Source organism: Meriones unguiculatus, chromosome 5 (genome assembly GCF_030254825.1).
Source record: "Meriones unguiculatus strain TT.TT164.6M chromosome 5, Bangor_MerUng_6.1, whole genome shotgun sequence".
In the NCBI taxonomy this organism is placed as follows: domain Eukaryota; kingdom Metazoa; phylum Chordata; class Mammalia; order Rodentia; family Muridae; genus Meriones; species Meriones unguiculatus.
The window spans coordinates 122,590,885-122,603,534 of NC_083353.1; the positions used below are offsets into that span (position 1 = coordinate 122,590,885).

The following is a 12,650-nucleotide window of genomic DNA, read 5'->3' on the forward strand; positions in this document are numbered from 1 at the left end:
ACCTGGCTCCTTTGCCACATTTGTACCAATCCTCACGCAGGATGGTCTTGTCCCACCTCCTAACCCACGCACACAGGGAACAACACATCAATGGGTCATGACCTAACAGGAAACAGAGCTCTCGAGGGTGGGGCGTGCAGCGCTGAGCTGGGCAGCTGTGTTCCTTCCAAAGGATTTGGCTTGCAGAGATGTCGCTCTTTTCCTGTAACAGCAGTGGATTTCACTTTTTCCATGGGTTGCTGATTTACACGGGGAACTGGAATCGCTAGAGGACTGTAGCTTTTAACCTGCTCTGTTTCTGATGGGTTCAGAAACTTGGAGACATCATTCAACTTTTGGGGGTGGGGGTGGGGTAAGAAAAGATGTTTTTGGTTTTTGGCCCAGAGTTTTGGCTATGTGCTTGTGAAGGAGAGTGGGGTTTTTATCCTCAAATGACCCCAAAGGAACAGGAACTGTTGTGTAAGCCATGTGCAGGGTGCTAACTAATTTAATGTCAGTGACACACCAGAGCATTCTCTCTCTAGGAACAGAGATGCTGTTTTTGAAGCCCCTGTCTCCCCAGTACTCACACACAGTAAAAAAAAAAAACTAGGCTGGGGGAGAGAGTATGGGAAGTTGAAAAGAGGCAAGTGAGATGTTGAGACACAAAGGACTATGATCCTCCTGCCCATTGTGAGAACACCCGATGATCCTGGGTAGTGTCGCAGAGACAGAAACTGCCCTTTTTTATTCAACACAGAATAGACATGGGGCAGTGAGGAGAAGTTCCAGGGACGGGTCAGAGCTCCTCCTTCCCCGCACCTTCTTCAGCTCTGTGATCTCTCTGAAAAACATAGAGAAGAGCACATACTTAATCACTCTTGGAAGCCTTAAACCCACGTTGCCTTTGAACTGCTGAGCTCTTCTGCTGTGGAGGCTCTTTTTGGTTTTTGAAGAGATCTCACTATGCAACCCTGGCTGAACTTAAACTTACTGTGCACCCCAAGCTGGCTTCAAACTGTGGCAGTCAACTTGCCCCAGCCGCCAGAGAGCCGCCACATCCCAATGCGTGAGCTCGTTATCTGGGATTTAAGTTATTTCCCGTGGGCCCTTTAATAGGAAAAGGAGAAACCCCGTTAACGATGCGCTCAGAGTCACCCCGCTCTGACCACTCCATATGCACCACCTTCTGTTCTCACTTACATCCAACTGGGCCAAAACCCTCCAATTCCCATAAGAAAGGACACGCACAGAGAAGAGCAAGGCAGGCATGTGTTTCACCCGAAGCCCCACACGCACCAGCAGCTCCCCCTTTAGAAATCCCTCGCAGAAGCCTTGGACTTTCTCCACAGTCACTTCTGGGATGGGCATCGTGTCCCACTTGTCGTCCACTGTGTCATAGATGGCCAAAGCTGGCAGCTGAGACTCCTTTAGTTTGAAATAGGATATCACCTTTCCATTTTCCTTTCTGCCACTGTCCACCAGAACGAAGAGAATCTGTAGTTGGGGAGACCCCGGGCACAGAGAGACACTTGTGATTGCTGTCGCCAATGCAGATTGAGTTTATGGCTCATGTCACATAATTTTAATCTAAGTTAAAGCCTGGCATGATGGAACGCTCTTGTAATTCTAGCAGCTGGGAGACAGAGGTAGGAGGACCAGAAGTTCAGCAAGTCAGGAAGTTTGAGGCTAGCCTGGGTTACATAAAATCTCTCTCCCTCTCTCTTTCCCTCTTTCTATCTCCTTCCCTCCATCCCTCCTAGGAGGGAGGGAAGGGGTTGACCTAACAATTCACCCTTGGGGTGGTGACCATTCCCGACTCACCCGACCCTGGAAGAGTTTGGCCGTCTCCAGGTATCTGCGCATGCTCTCCTCATACTCCGGGGAAGCCTTGTTCATCATCAGGAGAAGATGAGTTGGAACCCTGGTGTTAAATAAGCCGGCTGCGACCTGGAAGATTAAAGTTGGTTATGAAAGAAGGACGGGGAGAGGGAGAAGGGAGGGAGGGGACAGAGAGGCAGAGATACAGAGGGATGCCAGTGCAATGAACAGAACATCACCAACAGTTTACCAGGGGGCTGTACTCGGTCACCCAGCGGAGGCTGTTCATCTGAATGAACCGGCTCAGTTTGGCAGCATCTAAATTTTCAATGTCTTTGGCATCCAAATGCAGTTGCTCGTTATCAACCTGGATAAAGAAAACAGGACACAGGGACGGACAGTGACCCCTTTGGTGCAGTGTCTTTTGAGATCATTGATAAATGGAATTTGATTATGAGGATGAGAGAGAGACACTGAGCACAGCTCTGAAGACAGGAAGGAAGGAGGTTTCCGACCCTCAGGGATACTTTTCTCTACTTGTCTTTTAAGAGCCATTTTTATGTAATCGAATCACTGATATATTGAACTGTGTATTTTCCATTGGTGCAGCTGTTGCTGTTCTGAATTCCATTTTCTTAACTTCTGGCCTATTTTTCATTTAGTAACTTCCCAATATTCTTTCTCTCCTTCCTTTGGTTGGGAGGTTACTCAAACTTTATCCCTTTAAGGACTTGCCAGCATGCATTATGCAACATGCAGCTTTTAATTTACCAGAATCTAGTATTATTTGACAGCTGCCTCTCCCTACTGAACATCAGAACACACAAAGATAAAAACTAAACACAAACAAACAAAAAGCCAAATTTCCCCCCAAACCTAAAAGATTATATTAAGTAAATTAGATTTTAAAAATAATAAATGCCAAGGTATAGGAAAAAAAAATACCTCTAAATTAGAATTTTTTTTGGGGGGGGAAAACCCTACCGAAAGCATTGAGTGTTTTCCATTGGTGCAGCTGTTCTGAATTCCATTTTCTTAACTTCTGGCCTATTTTTCATTTAGGAACTTCCCAATATTCCTTCAGCTCTCAACATCTCAGGTTGGGTGACTCTCTACACTTTATATACAACTCCAGCTCCAAGGGGTGTGAGGCCTCTGGCCTATGCCAACATCTGTTCTCACAGGCACACATCCACAGTCAAAGACAAAGACACAGACACACAGACATATTCACAGAGACAGGCAGGCAGGCACGCGCGCACGTGAGCACACATTGGCGGGGAGGGGGGGCAGAAACAGACACAGAAAGAATGAGAGAGAGAGAGAGAGAGAGAGAGAGAGAGAGAGAGAGAGAGAGAGAGAGAGAGAATGGGAGGGAGAGGGAGGTTACTGTTCTCTTGAACCTTCTCTGCCGCTTCAGGCCTTCTGAGCTGGCTTGCCAGCTGGCAGAGCTTCTCACACTTTGGGCTTTGTTATTGCAACCACTCAAGCCACCATCATGTAATCAAGGCCCTCTTAATGCCGAGTATGTCCGAGTGTCTGAAGATTATTTTTCTAGGATGCAGAGCCCTGGCACCTGTGCGCAGCTGGGCCCGGCAGCACGTGGGCCAGGGGGCCGGGTCCTCTCGCCTGGTTTCCAGGCAGTTGCTCGGGTTTCCCAGAATTGGAGAACTGGAGGCGCCAGGAACGGGGTGTTTCTGGGCTCAGGCATGCAGCGGAGGGATGGAGGGTGTGCGGGGGATGAAGCTCCTTCCCCGGGCAGTGGGGGCGCGTCAACAAGCCGCCCCCTCCCCTGCAGGCTCTCCATTTGCTGCGGTTCCTCCAAGGAAACATGCCCGATTAGTTCATGATTTCCTAAACTATTAAGCCGAGGAGCGTTCGCGGGTAGGGTTCCTGGAGGCAGCACTTGAACAGGAAGTGCGCTGTCCGCGAGGGGATCATTGTGTGATGTGCTGAAGAGAAAAACTCTAGCCCAGAACAAGGCTTTGGGAACCTTTAACAACTTATTTTGCCAGTGTTTGGAAGGAAATTTACTTAAGACACCCTCCCAGGGACGGTCGCCAAAAGCAGAGCAGACCAGCGGCAGGGGCTGAGCGGTTTGTTTTAGACACTGCGCATGCCCAGCACTTTCAGCTCTCTGAGGAGGCATCACTTCTCATTCCCCCAGCTCTCTGACAATCCAGCGTTTCAGAGAATGCATTAAAAGTCATATTAGTTTGTTTATGTTCTTCCCTATTATTCATTCATTCATTCTTTTATTTATCTATCTATTTATTTATTTAAAATTTCAGACAGGATTTCATGAAGTGAGGCTGGTTATTGGTTTTCAAGATAAATCTGACCTCCTGATCCTCTCTGTTCTGTCTCTGAGGTGCTGGAAATACACACATCCACCACCATGCCCTGGTTTTTGTTTTTGTTTTTGTTTTGTTTTTGTTTTTTTGGTTTATACTACAGCTATAATATTTTATGACCATCCAGCCATAAAGTAACTTGAGCGGCACTGAGAAATGCTTTGTTAAAGCAGTTCCCTATCTCTGATCTCTCTTTCTTCTTTCTCTTGTTCTCCCTCACACACACATGTTGCTCAGTTGCTATATATATATATATATATATATATATATATATATATATATATATGGATATACACACGTATCCACTTTTGTATATATATAATTATCTATATACATATATATTGTTTGTTTGTTCTGAGATGGTGTCTTCTGCAGCCCAGGATGGCTTTAAACTTGCCGTGTAGCCAAGGATGAATGCAACACCTGTCCCTCCTGTCAGTCTCCCAAGGGGCATTACTGCCATGCCCAGCTCAATACATACTTTACAAAAGTGTTTTTAATAATTTGATGTATCACCTCTCTCATTCACTGTCTTATCCTTACGCAGTCATTTCTTCTGACTCCCCTTGTCTAGTAAGGGTCCACTCTTAGGTCAAGAATGACACACTGCGTTTCTCTTACATCCTGTTGTGTCACAGTTGGGCTAACTTTATTTCTTGAAACAGAAGCGAATAATAAAATCTGAAGTAGTGCAAACATTCAAAATAATAGGGCGGGCTCATGGCCCATTAGCCCCAGTGATTGGATCCCTGTGAGGGTTAGATCTCTATGGGGCCGTTGAGGGAAGCATAGGGTGTCCATGTTGTCAGACTCACAGGCTGGGTCCTTGACGCCTACACCTGCAACTTCTTATGTGCTTAACTGCTTCCTGGAGACTTTTCTATAAGTCGTTCTGCATTAGTTAGGGGAGTGAGCTCTTTTCCTAGTGTGCTTTCTCTCGCTGTGATGGAGACCATGGCCAAGGCTGTCTGAGAAGGAAAGGGTTTATTTGGTTTGTACTTCCCAGCCTGTCATCAAGGGACGCCAAGACAGGAACCAGGAAGCAGGAACTGGATCGCAGACTATGGAGGAGTGCTGCTTACTGGCTGGTGCTATCTGGTCTCTGTTTCAGGTTCCTGCCTAGAGTTCTTGCCTTGGCTTCCCTCAGTAACAAACTGTGACCTTTATGTCAAATAAACACTTCCCTCCCTGCACTGATGTTGATAATGTCTCCATCACAGCCGCAGAAACTCTAAGACAGAAATTGGTACCAGCGTGCACTATTGCTGTGACATTGTTGCTATGAGAGGATCGTGAAGGACTTTTGGGATTTTGGGATGGAAAAGCCATTGAGTGCTCAGAGCTTAATAAGCTAGTGTGTGGGAGGTCAGGAGAGAATGCTGAGATCAGCGCAGAAGTTTGAAGCCTGGCTTCAAAGTTTCAAGGCAAGCTTGAGAGTTCCTCAAAGACTCTATCAAGGCTATTCATATGATATTTTAAATCAAGAATATGTACGTCTGGTCAGCTGGGGCTGGAGAATCAGCTGGGGTCAAAAAGAGACCAGCATCACTGAGGTGAGTCCTCTGCAAATACTTCCTCCGGGCCGGCACACAGAAGCTATGGTTGAGAGGGGCCAGGGCTGCACCACATGCTGACAGCCGAATGCCATAAAGTGTAAGAGTCTTCCTCATAGTACTGGTTTTGTAAGCATGGAAGAGTCATAGACAGCAGCTGAAAAGTGGCAGTGAGTGACAAGGTTAAAGTTCCTGAAGAGAGGCCAGGAGAAGCCATTAGTCTTTCTCAGCTGGATGGAGACCCCAGCATATCTGAGAAATCAGAGCTGTGTGGTGGCCAACAAATAAAGTGCTGGGTGTGGGGTGCAGCCAGTCTGAGCCTCGTGGACAGGCTGAGCATGCTATATAGAACCGTATGCATAAATGGCAGACCCAGTGGAAACCTTTCCCCACTTCCCTGAAGCCCAGAAGGCTGTGAGTCCCAGACACTGAGACTTACAGTGCTGAAGTTTGGTTTTGCTCTGATTTGATTGTGGCTGTGCTCTCTCTCACCTCCTGGAGGCAGAAAATATTTAACTTTTAAAATTGGTTTTCTTTTTTTTTTTTTAATAGGAGTTCATAAACTTTGGAGTATCAGAAGGACTTTGCTTATTTTAGAGAGATTTTGAACTTTTAAAGACTGGACTTTCGAAGTGTTTGAAAATTTAAAGACTGTGGGACTCTTAAAGTTGTTGATGCTTTATGTTGTGATATTAACATCAGTATAAGATTTGGGGGATGAACAAGAACCAAAAGGCTACGGTTGAAGAGTGATAAGTTTGTGTGTCCAGTTGACAAGGAGTCACTTGTACTGGCTAGTTTTTGTGAACTTGACACAAGTTAGAGACTTTTGGAAAGAGGACTCCTTAAGATTGGCCAATGGGAGAGTCTGTTTGTGATTTGATTCATAATGATTGTGGGAAGCTCTAGTCCTCTGTGTGGGGTGCCTCCCTCGGGCTGGTGGTCCTGGGTAACATGGGGAAACAAGCTAAGTAAGCCGTGGGGAACAAGCCAGCAAGTAGTGTTCCTCCGTAGTCGCTGCTGCTTCAGTTCCTGCCTCCGGGTTCCTGCCTTGTCTACCCCGAATCCTCTCAGCGATGGACTGCAATCTGAGAGTTATAAGAAGAAACAAATCCTTTCCTCCCCAAGTTACTGTTGTTCACAGTATTTCATCACAGCAATAGAAACCCGAACTAACACGGTTCCACAAACTTTCGCTGGCCCAATAATAACGAGTCAGTGTATGATTGCCTAACCGTTATTTCATCGTATCCTTTAATATAGTCTTACTGTTGTGAATCCAGTAACTCTAAATTCTAAAAATTTGCCACCAAATGCTACAGTATCAGGATTAAATTCTGAGACATAATCTTCAGGTTTTGTTAATTACTACCGGGATTTAGGGATATGATTTGGGATAAAGTTTTTTGAAACATGGACTTCAGAATAAGGAACATCAGATAAATACAACCTAGTGTAAACATAGAGATTTTCTTTTGGGGCTGGAGGAATGGTTAGGTGGTTAAGAGTGCTTGGGGATCTTGCAGAGGACCTGAATTCAGCTCTCAGTGCCCACGTTAGGTGGTTCCCAACTGCCTGTAAGTCTAGCTGCAGCGGATCTGATAATCTCTTCTGTCTCCTGCAGCACCCAAAAGAACATACAGATACACACATGTAAGTTTAAAAGAATCATCAAAGAGTTTAAAAAAGATTTTGCTTGAGTGCTTTAGTGAGCCAGCGTAGTGCAGCAGAGAGGAGAGGCTGAGCATGGAACCAGGCAGGGCTCGGCAGCTGCGACACTTTGGGGCATTGTTTCCGTCCACCAGAACCTTATTTTCCTTACTGAAAATTCATGGATAATATTCCTTTTTCATATTTTGCGAGTATTATAATAGTGCTTCTCATAGATTAGATACACATGGACACAGTAATACACACAGAAACACATATAGGCAGATTGACAGACAGACAGACAGACAAACACACACACATACACACTGAAAAATAACCAAACTATGGAAAACTGCAAGTAATAAAAAAAAATGATAAAATGTGGATCTAAGGTGAAAGAAGCTCAACTTATTAAAGTTACTCTGAACTCCTGAACAATAATCCTATTAAAATGTGTACCAAACCTTTGAAAATGTAAACCGAGAAAGTGTTTATGTAATAGTTGGGCTGAATAAACTCCGTTTTTCAGCACTGCCAATGAAGTATCACAAAACCAGTCTGTTTGTTTGCTGGCATGGCCCATAAATTTTGTCCGCTGAGGTTCCGAGGCCTCACTCGGAGTGGGACTGTGACTAGCAGACAACATAAAACAGATGCTAAGGAAGGGTGCAGAGCTCAGGAGAGCCACCAACACGGCTTTATAAAGAATGCCTTGTGAGCAAAAGTTCACACGGCTGTCAGGATTGCTCAGCTCTTTTTGGGGGGCTGACCTTGAACTCATGATCCTCCTGTCTTAGACTCCCAAGTGCCAGCTCGTAGCCTGCATCACCAAATTGACAAATCACCCTTTCTTTCATTGCTATTGCTGCTTCTCCACTGCAGACCCTTTATGCCTCAGAAGGAGGCCACATGAGGAGGTCAGGAGGAGTCAGGTCCTCTGGAACTGGAGTGAGAGAAGCCATAAGGATGCTGGGAATCCAACCCAGGTCCTCAGGGAGATCACCCAGCACTCTTAACCACTCCAGCCCCCGCAGAGCCTTAATAACTTTCACAGAGTCTATTTTGCTTAGGTAGCAGGATCTCTTGCTTCTCATATCTTTGCCTAATAATCCATCTTATTCTTTGTTTCCAAAATAATGTTGCTAAATCTTATTTCTGTCCATGTTGCTCTCCTGATCCAAAGGCTTTGTGGGCTTTCTAAAGCCAATCAGATTAAGTACAATTCCAGAATACTGTTTTGTGGTTTTAGCACAAATATGCTTCTAATAAAATCTCCTTGTTATATATTCCTTTTCCTGCAACATGTACCTTGAGATCTAGTCAAGTTGGCATCATTGATTCCTAACTGCGGTCAGTTTTTTCCCTTTGCCCATGATTCTCTTTTAGAGTGCCCAATTTTATCCACCATATACTTCCAAGTTTAATTTTCTCTTTTGTATTGTTTTTCTAAATTTCCACACTATTTTCATTCCTTTAACACTTTACCTATAGTGACTTTCTCTTTAGTGTATTGAGTATAGTCTTTGCTACATTTTAAGATCTATGAGAATGGATATGTTATTATTATCAGTGTCTTATACACAAGAGCAGTCTAATAAAGTGTTCGATAAACAGAAGTCGGCCGATCAACATATAAAAATATAAAACTGTGGGGCTAGGCGTGTAGCTCAGTTGGGAGTGTGCTTGGCTCAGACACAGGAAGCCCTGGACTTGTCTGCTCTGCTCTGCATAAATAGGGCGAGATGGTGCACGCCTGTAACCTCAGTACTTGGGAAATGGAGGATCAGAAGTTTTAGATAAGCTTCATCTGTGTATCAAGCGACCTTCCTGAGCTACATGAAAAAAAATGATATATATAATTTATACATAAAATCTATCGTAAAACCCCTGGTCTCTGTCTGTCTATCTTTCTTTCCTTTCCACCCCTGGTGTGTCTATATCTGTGTCTGAGTTCAGTGCTTAGCATGACCTTAGAGATAATATGGTCAGATAATATGGTCATTATTCTATAGATGTAAGAATTAAAGCTAATAAGAGCTGAGTGGCCCACCCATCCCCTCTGCCTGACAAAGGACCAAACATTATAGTCCCACACCCTGGCTCTCAGTTCCCTTCCTCTGTACACCTCATTCCAGCGCCTATTTTGCTAGCCCGAGTTGAGTCACTATCCTTGTCAACAATGTCCCTGAACTTGGCGCCTGCATTAGTGTCAAAGACACAGAGTTCTTCCCTGCCTCACAAGGAAAACTAGGAGGAGGCTGGGGCTACCGACCCAGCTTACCAAACGGAAGAGGCGGATGCTGCTGCTGGTGATGTTGTAGTGGGTCAGAACCTCAGAACTGTTGCTGATCCCAAACGAAACGTCCTGGAACTGTTGTGCCATGCTGCGGAACACGGACACTATCGGTGTTTCTAAATCCTAAAGTCAAAACGAACAAGAGAACAACAAACCCACTGGTCATTTTTGAGAGCAGAAATACAGAGGGAAGAAAGAAAAAAATATGCTCATGCCGGAAGTTACAGGTTTAGACTAGTAAAACAAACGTCATCATTACACATGCAGGCTATGTTCACACTGGTATTTTTGAGTGTTCCAGGCTGTGTGAGTACATAGGTTGTGATCAGAATTGTGTCTAAACTTTGGATTTTTGTGTGGCCTTATCATAGAGCCTGAACTCTACTTATAGTTGAGGGAACCTTGTTGTCCAGAGATCTGTGAGGTTGGGCCAGACAGAGATCCATACACCTAAAGAAACGAATGTTTGGGAACAATTCGTGAAGGAATGGGGTGACACAAAACTAAAGAACAGGTGCTCAGCATGGTCATTGGGAGATGTTCAGGAAGCTGAGGATCAGGCCCTCCCCTTGCAAGCAGCCTTCAGGTTTGTGCATAAAGGTACTTACTGGCCCATGCACCTATCGCTTCCCAGGCCTACAGTTAAGAAGTGGGGAAGCCACTCATCAGTGACGGCCTCTGTCCTCCCCCACACACTGGCACTGTCTTCCTTGCTGTGTCAGGATGGTTGTTCACAGAGGCTCCAGGCAGCATAGAGGTGTCTCTGCCTCTCACTGAGCTAACAGACGTGTGCAAGGAGAAGGGAGGATTACTAGTCTTGCATCTGGGATCGCAAGACTCAACTGGCAGCTTGTTCTTTTTTGAGAGTTATTCACGTCGAGGCTGCGGACTTTTGTTGACTGACTGACTTGCTGGTTTGTAATCTGGGCTTTTGAATGGACTTGCTCGGGGACCCAATGGCGCCATCTGGTGATCACTTATGTTACTGTACCCTTCCAGTTCTTTGCTTTTTTTTTTTCCTTTCTTTCTGCAGTTCTGACCCCTAAATCACCAAAACCTGGCCCCCACTGGCACCCCAACACAGCTACGTCCAGCTATCTACACAGAATGGACATGGCGACTGTGAGTTGGAATCCAGAAGTAGACAAGAAAAGGTCTGAGGTAAGAGGGCAGGGGCTGGGTTAGCTGTGAGGATTGCCAGGTGCTGCTACCAGAGCTAAAGGAAAGGCTGGAAGGAGACCCTCTTTTTTCCGGCTGTCTGCATTATTAGCCAACTGCCAATATGGAAGCTGTCAGGGGTCCCTTCACCTTCTTCAATACCTAAGAGAAGGCGAGAAAGATGAGTGAGGGCCTACCTGTTCAGATTACCACAACCTGTGAAGAGTGTTTGTAGGCCATAAAAGATGGGTTTAGCCTGAATGTGTGGCATATTTGCATTATCCCACTACTCACGAGGCTGAGGCAGGAGGATTGCTGGCTTGAGAGAAGCATGGGCTACACAGCAAGTCTTAGTCCAGCCTGAGTTATGAGGCCCTATCTCTAATAAATGATAAATAAATACATTTATAAAGTGCCTTTACCTTCACTTCTGCCTATTGACAGGGCACTGTGGGTACAGACTGAGGATATTTCGGACAAAGGTGAGGTATGACAGACTTCCTGGAGGTGCCTTTCAAAGTGCCCGTAGGTAAGGAGACACAGCCAGGAGACTCAGAGATCCTGAGGCAAGTACAAAGAAGACCAGAGGCAGAAGGCAGACTGTTCTGAAATGCAGGGGGCCCAGATGTCAGGCTGAAAGCAGAACGTATACCTCCTCGCTTCTAAAGCAATGTCACTGGCTCAACAGGCCACTGGCTTGACTACCATAAGACAAAACATGCTGGATGCGGGGTGTACAGGCAGGGGCATCACTCACCGGGAAGAAGCCTATGATGGCCACCTCAGCAGCACCAACGAGCTTCACAGCAGCTGCGACGTCTGTGAGCCATATGGGCTCCTGGGTCCCGCCGAGACCATCTGCGTTAAGAGGCGGGGACGTGCTCAGCTATACATACTTTTACTCCGAAACCTCTGGAAAATGTTCTAGGTTTGGAATGAATATACCCAGAGTATTTTCATGTTCCCCTCTCTGCTCCTTACGACTCATTTCCTTATGGCCACCCCCCCCTTCTTTTTTTACCCGAGGCTTCTTCATCATCTGCTGTAACTTCGGGAAGCAGCCCACACATTAGGACAAATGAAAGGATTAGGCATCTGGACCTAGTGGTTTCCATTGTTCTTCTCCCTCCGGTTCCAAGCCTAGATGCTGAGTTTTAGGGGTGCTGATCCAGGACAGCCTGATGTAGTGAAAGGGCTGTGGGTTCTGAGTGCCCTGGGAATTTTGCAGCTGGTTCCAGGGGAACTTTCACCTGCTGTGATAAATGGCTCAAAGCTTTGGAATGTACCCAGCCAGAAGAAAGTCAGGCCTGTTCATTTAAATAATAAACTGCATATAAGGACTCAGCATCAGGCTACAAATACAGCTGGTGAGCTGATCAGCTGATCCAGTGTCTGTCACCTTAGGTTGTGGATGGGAGAGGTAAACACAAAAACAGATAATGTAAATACAAAACACAGAGCGGTAAGACCTGGAAAAATTCGTGGGCTGTTGTGAGTGAGACAAAGAACACTTGTAGGGTTTCATGGAGAATGTCTGCCTGTAAGTAAGTACCGGCAGAGGTCTGGGTGAATATGGTAACCCCAGGCATCAAAATGTGGAAAGAACATGCATTGCTTTTCTCTGCTGAGGCAAAAAATTACAACTGACAAAAGCAACCTAAAGAAGGGAGGATTTATTTTGGTTCCCAGGTTGAGGGTACAGTCAGTCATAGCAAGGCAGGCACCAAGGCAGGAGTGCAGGACAAGCTGGTCACACTTTGTCTGAAGTCAGGAAGGGAGAGGGATGATGGTGTCTGGCTTGCTTTCTCCATTTTATTCATCCTGGATCCCAGCATGGAG

At 45.7% G+C, this 12,650-nt stretch overlaps 1 protein-coding gene across 1 annotated transcript; it reads right to left on the reverse strand.

The window, feature by feature from the left end:
- Positions 1–635: 635 nt before the first annotated feature.
- Positions 636–11,985, reverse strand: Erp27 (endoplasmic reticulum protein 27). The gene is made up of 7 exons (XM_021644281.2): positions 11,833–11,985; positions 11,569–11,669; positions 9,639–9,776; positions 2,051–2,167; positions 1,804–1,929; positions 1,279–1,476; positions 636–823 (listed from the first exon to the last, which is right to left on the reverse strand). Exons 1-7 carry the CDS (start codon positions 11,924–11,926, stop codon positions 779–781), a joined length of 819 nt encoding a protein of 272 aa, XP_021499956.1. The 5' UTR covers positions 11,927–11,985; the 3' UTR covers positions 636–778.
- Between the last annotated feature and the right edge of the window lie 665 nt (positions 11,986–12,650).